General features: G+C 65.5%; 3 protein-coding genes across 3 annotated transcripts in view; all 3 read left to right on the forward strand.

Moving 5' to 3' along the window:
* Positions 1–327, forward strand: part of TraAM80_02033 (dispersed protein family protein 1 (DGF-1)) — a gene marked incomplete at both ends in the record, with an annotated part of 423 nt that extends 96 nt beyond the window's left edge. Inside the window, one exon of the mRNA XM_029379053.1 lies at positions 1–327. This exon is cut by the window's left edge and continues 96 nt beyond it. Coding sequence (XP_029241109.1) covers positions 1–327 — 327 coding nt within the window.
* A 535-nt stretch (positions 328–862) lies between these two features.
* On the forward strand, positions 863–3,037 carry TraAM80_02034 (dispersed gene family protein 1 (DGF-1); the record flags this gene model as incomplete). The annotated part of the gene is made up of 1 exon (XM_029379054.1): positions 863–3,037. One exon carries the CDS (start codon positions 863–865, stop codon positions 3,035–3,037), a length of 2,175 nt encoding a protein of 724 aa, XP_029241110.1.
* A 161-nt stretch (positions 3,038–3,198) lies between these two features.
* Positions 3,199–3,733, forward strand: part of TraAM80_02035 (dispersed protein family protein 1 (DGF-1)) — a gene marked incomplete at both ends in the record, with an annotated part of 792 nt that continues 257 nt past the window's right edge. Inside the window, one exon of the mRNA XM_029379055.1 lies at positions 3,199–3,733. This exon is cut by the window's right edge and continues 257 nt beyond it. Within this exon, the coding sequence (XP_029241111.1) occupies positions 3,199–3,733 (535 nt within the window).

Raw genomic sequence — 3,733 nt, forward strand, 5'->3', positions numbered from 1 at the left:
ATCACGGTGTACAGCGCGGTTGTGTGGTACGTGGAGGAGCACCACTGGCGGCACCTGCGCGAGCCGCAGCGTGGGGCGCTGGAAGCGATGCTCAACGATGACGAGGGGAGCGACAGCGACGCGCAAAGGCCCTACGACAAGGCGTCATCGTCGTACCGTGTGCCCGCACAGCTGCGGCAGGAACGCGTCGCTGGCAACTACGAGAACGCCCCGCCTGTCGTTGGGCGTCCGTCGCGGCCACCGCACGGTGACGCCCACCGAGACGTACTGAGCCTGCTGGACAGCGTGTCGGGTGCCAGCGGCCGCGTTGATCACGGGCTCCTGTGAGAGAATATCGCAGAGGCACGGTACAGCAGCTGCGTGATTACAAACCGGACGCCTATGAGTCAGTGAGACCGCACAATTGATGTGGACCATTTTGTCCCCCGTGTCTGACGGCTGGGGGCCATGGCACGGCCAAGTGGGTCTGCATCTGTCCTTGCGTGTCTTCCACGGCATCGAGGTCGCCCTGTGGTGAAGCCATTCGGGCGCAGGAGCGGTGGCAGTAGTCGAGTAGTCTTTTGCCGGTTTTTTCCCCCATTCGTGCGATGGGTGAGTGATGCTGCGTGGGCCGCCAGAAGACGGGGGCGCCGTTGGTACGGGGTGTGTCTGTGTCGGGGTGTCTCTGCGTGCCACGGTGCTCAGTCACTGCTGCCGCTGCCTCCTCCCTCTTTTTGACTGCGCAGAAAGAGAGACTCAGTGTTGGCAATCAAGACTATCGATTCAAAGTAGTAAGGTTTAATTATAGCCGGAGTTATAGTAGGAAGTGGAGGCGAATCATCTATCGAATTAGTTTATCTCGATTCGTCATTTGTGGGAATTTATGCGCCAGGCCGGAGGTGCAGTAAGCGAGGCAAGTTTGACGGGCCACGGCAGCCCGGGCGATCTCTGCTTGGCTCGGTGGATGTGGACTGCGGGGCGTGGGTGTTGCCGCACCCGGCACCGCGTGCGGCGCGGGACCATTACGCCTGTGCCTGTGGCGCTGCTCGTGGTGCTGGCGCTCGCTGCCGCGGACGCCTGGATGCCCACGGCACACGCCGTGTCTTTCCGGATGCAGGGCGGCACGGTGGACCGGTCCATCACCGTTGGCCGCGCCGTGGACGCCGTGCTGATGGACGGCGTCTCCGTGACGAACGGTGTGTCCGTGGTGTTCGACGTTGCGGCGATGCTGCCCGGTGCGCTGCGCATCGATATGAGGAACTGCGTGTGCGACGGCGGGGCGCAGATCTACGTGCAGGGCTACCGCGGCGAGCCGGCGAGCGACCGGAGCCTGGAGATGGGCGTGAGCGGGCTGAATGGGAGCTACTGCGCGCTCGTGTTTGCGTACAACCTGCCGGCACACACGAGCGTGACGGTCCGTGATTCGAGGGTGCTGACGCCGGGTCCGATGAGCTACTCGCAAATCGGCGGGCTGAAGGACGCAGTGGCGTCGCCGCTTGTACTGCACGCGACGTCGCTCTCGCAGACGCAGCTGCGTGTGAACAACACTGTGCTGGGGTCGTCGTGCGCGGGCGGGTCGGCGATGTACGTTGGCGGCGGCGTGGACCTGCTGTCGAGCGCAGTGCTGCTTGACGGCGTGCTGCTGGAGGCGTCGGGCGGTTCCACTGCACACGCGATGCGCGTGGCGTTCGCGTCGCGCCTCAGTCTGCGTGGTCGGTCGGTGTTTTCACTGACGAACGTATCGGTGGCGAGCAGCGGCGGCGGCTTTGTGCTCGGGCGAAACCTCGCGCTGTCCGGCTCCGTGCTGCGCTTCGTGGGTATTCGCGGGTCGGTCACGTCCTCGCTGGTGCACTGCGACGGAGGGAGGATCGGGGCCGGCGGGTGGCTGGACCTGTACGGCGTATGGGCGGTGGGCGAGGCGTCAGTGGCGTCCCTGTCGGGGGTGACGCTGAGCGGCGGCGCCGTGTCGATTGCACGCTGCGTTGCCGGCGGCGCGACGTTTGTCTCCGGGCCGGAGATCACAAGCGGCACGGTGTCTGTGCAGTGCAACCGTGCCGGCGGCCAGGTATTGCGGAGCAGCGGCGACTACCGGCTGGTGGGTCTGCCCTCCGTGAGCGTGGTGCCGTGCGACAGCTGCGCGCCGGCGCTGGCCTGCTTCAGTGCGCTGACGGCCTCCTTCTCCGACTGCGCGTGCAACTGCAGCGCCGGCGGCGTGGGGTCGGCGTGCCTGCCGTTCGACGTGCCGCTCTCGAAGGGCGGTGGTGGTGGTGGCGCGCAGGGCTGCGTGCGCGGCGTGACGCTGACGGAGTCCATGGCGGTTGGGGGCGGCCAGGCGACGGCATGCTTCGACTCAGTGGTGTTCAGCGGGCCGATCACCGTGACGGTGGAGCTGGGCTCGATGGACCCATTCGCTGCCCTGCTGAACGTGACGCTGCGCCACTGCGTGCTTGCGGGCGGCGCGCAGCTGCAGATTGTGGGCCCCGGCGGGGGCATGGCGCGCCTGATGCCCCGCGCCGTCGTAAACATGACAAACGTGACGTCGACGGAGGGCACGATTGTGCTGCGGGGGGCGATGCCGCTCAACTCGAGTGTGCTGCTGGCGAACTCGTCGCTGCGCGCGACGGTTGGCGGGTCGCAGTACGTGCCGACGACCGCCGGGTCCGAGGAGTCCAGGTACGGCCCCGCGCTTGTCCTCGACGGCGTCCGGCTGCTGTCGACGCAGTTTGTCGTGACGCGGTCGACGCTGGCGTGCGAGGGGAGCTCGTGTGCTGCGATCCTTGTGGAGCACGGCCTCAGCGCAAACCAGTCAAGTGCCTTCTACATGGACAACTGCGCCGCCGCCTCGGAGCTGTATGTGATGTACTCCCTTGAGTCGGACCTGAGCATCAGCGGCGGCTCTGTGTTCTCGGTGCAGAACAGCTCGTGGGAGGCGCGAGCAGCAGCTACTACGGGGCCGCGTGTGTGTTTAAGGGCGTTGTGGTGGGCGGTGGCAGCGTGCTGCAGTTTGTGTCCAGCAGCTTCCATCTTGGCTTTGCAATGCTCATCGCAGACAGGCTGACCGTGAGTGGCGACAGCTGGCTGGTGCACCGCGACAACGACTTCCGCGTCGCCTACGTTAATTACGTGGCTCAGGACTCCGGCCTGTCGGTCAGCGACCGGAGTGTGTGGTCGATACTCCGCAACAGCTTTGGGCACGGCTCGTACTCGCAATCTGCATACATGACAAACTCGCCGGCAGTGTCGCAGTTTTTGGCACCGACCATCTACGGCATGTGCAACGAGAAGCAGGGCTCTGCTGTGAAGAACTACGCAGACGAGCTCGGCGTCAAAAATGTGACGGCGTTGGACTGCGGCGCGTGTGCGAAGGACGCCGTGTGCTTCACCGCGAGGACGAGCGGCTTCAGCAGCTGCCACTGCATGTGCGCTGCTGGCGGTTACGGCGACACGTGTCTGCCGGCGGCGGTCCCGGGCGGCCTTGGGCCTCTTCCGCTCCCCGATGCGAATAACACGGAGGTTCACTGCGTGTACGGCGGCAGGATGAGGGCCGTGGGCGACCCCACTCCCGGGGTGCGTGGGCTGTGCTTCGTCAATGTGACCTTTACCGCCGCAATCGTCCTGGACCTGTCGAGCTTCGCCGCGCCCCAGCAGACCCTCAACATTACGCTGCTGCAGTGTGTCTTTATTGGCCTGTCGATCAAGGGGAGTGGCGAGCGCGTGTACGTGAACGTGACGTCCTCGCTGTTGGATTCGGGGC

The sequence above is a fragment of the Trypanosoma rangeli genome (genome assembly GCF_003719475.1).
Source record: "Trypanosoma rangeli strain AM80 chromosome Unknown Tra_15.4_contig_00044, whole genome shotgun sequence".
In the NCBI taxonomy this organism is placed as follows: Eukaryota; Euglenozoa; class Kinetoplastea; order Trypanosomatida; family Trypanosomatidae; genus Trypanosoma; species Trypanosoma rangeli.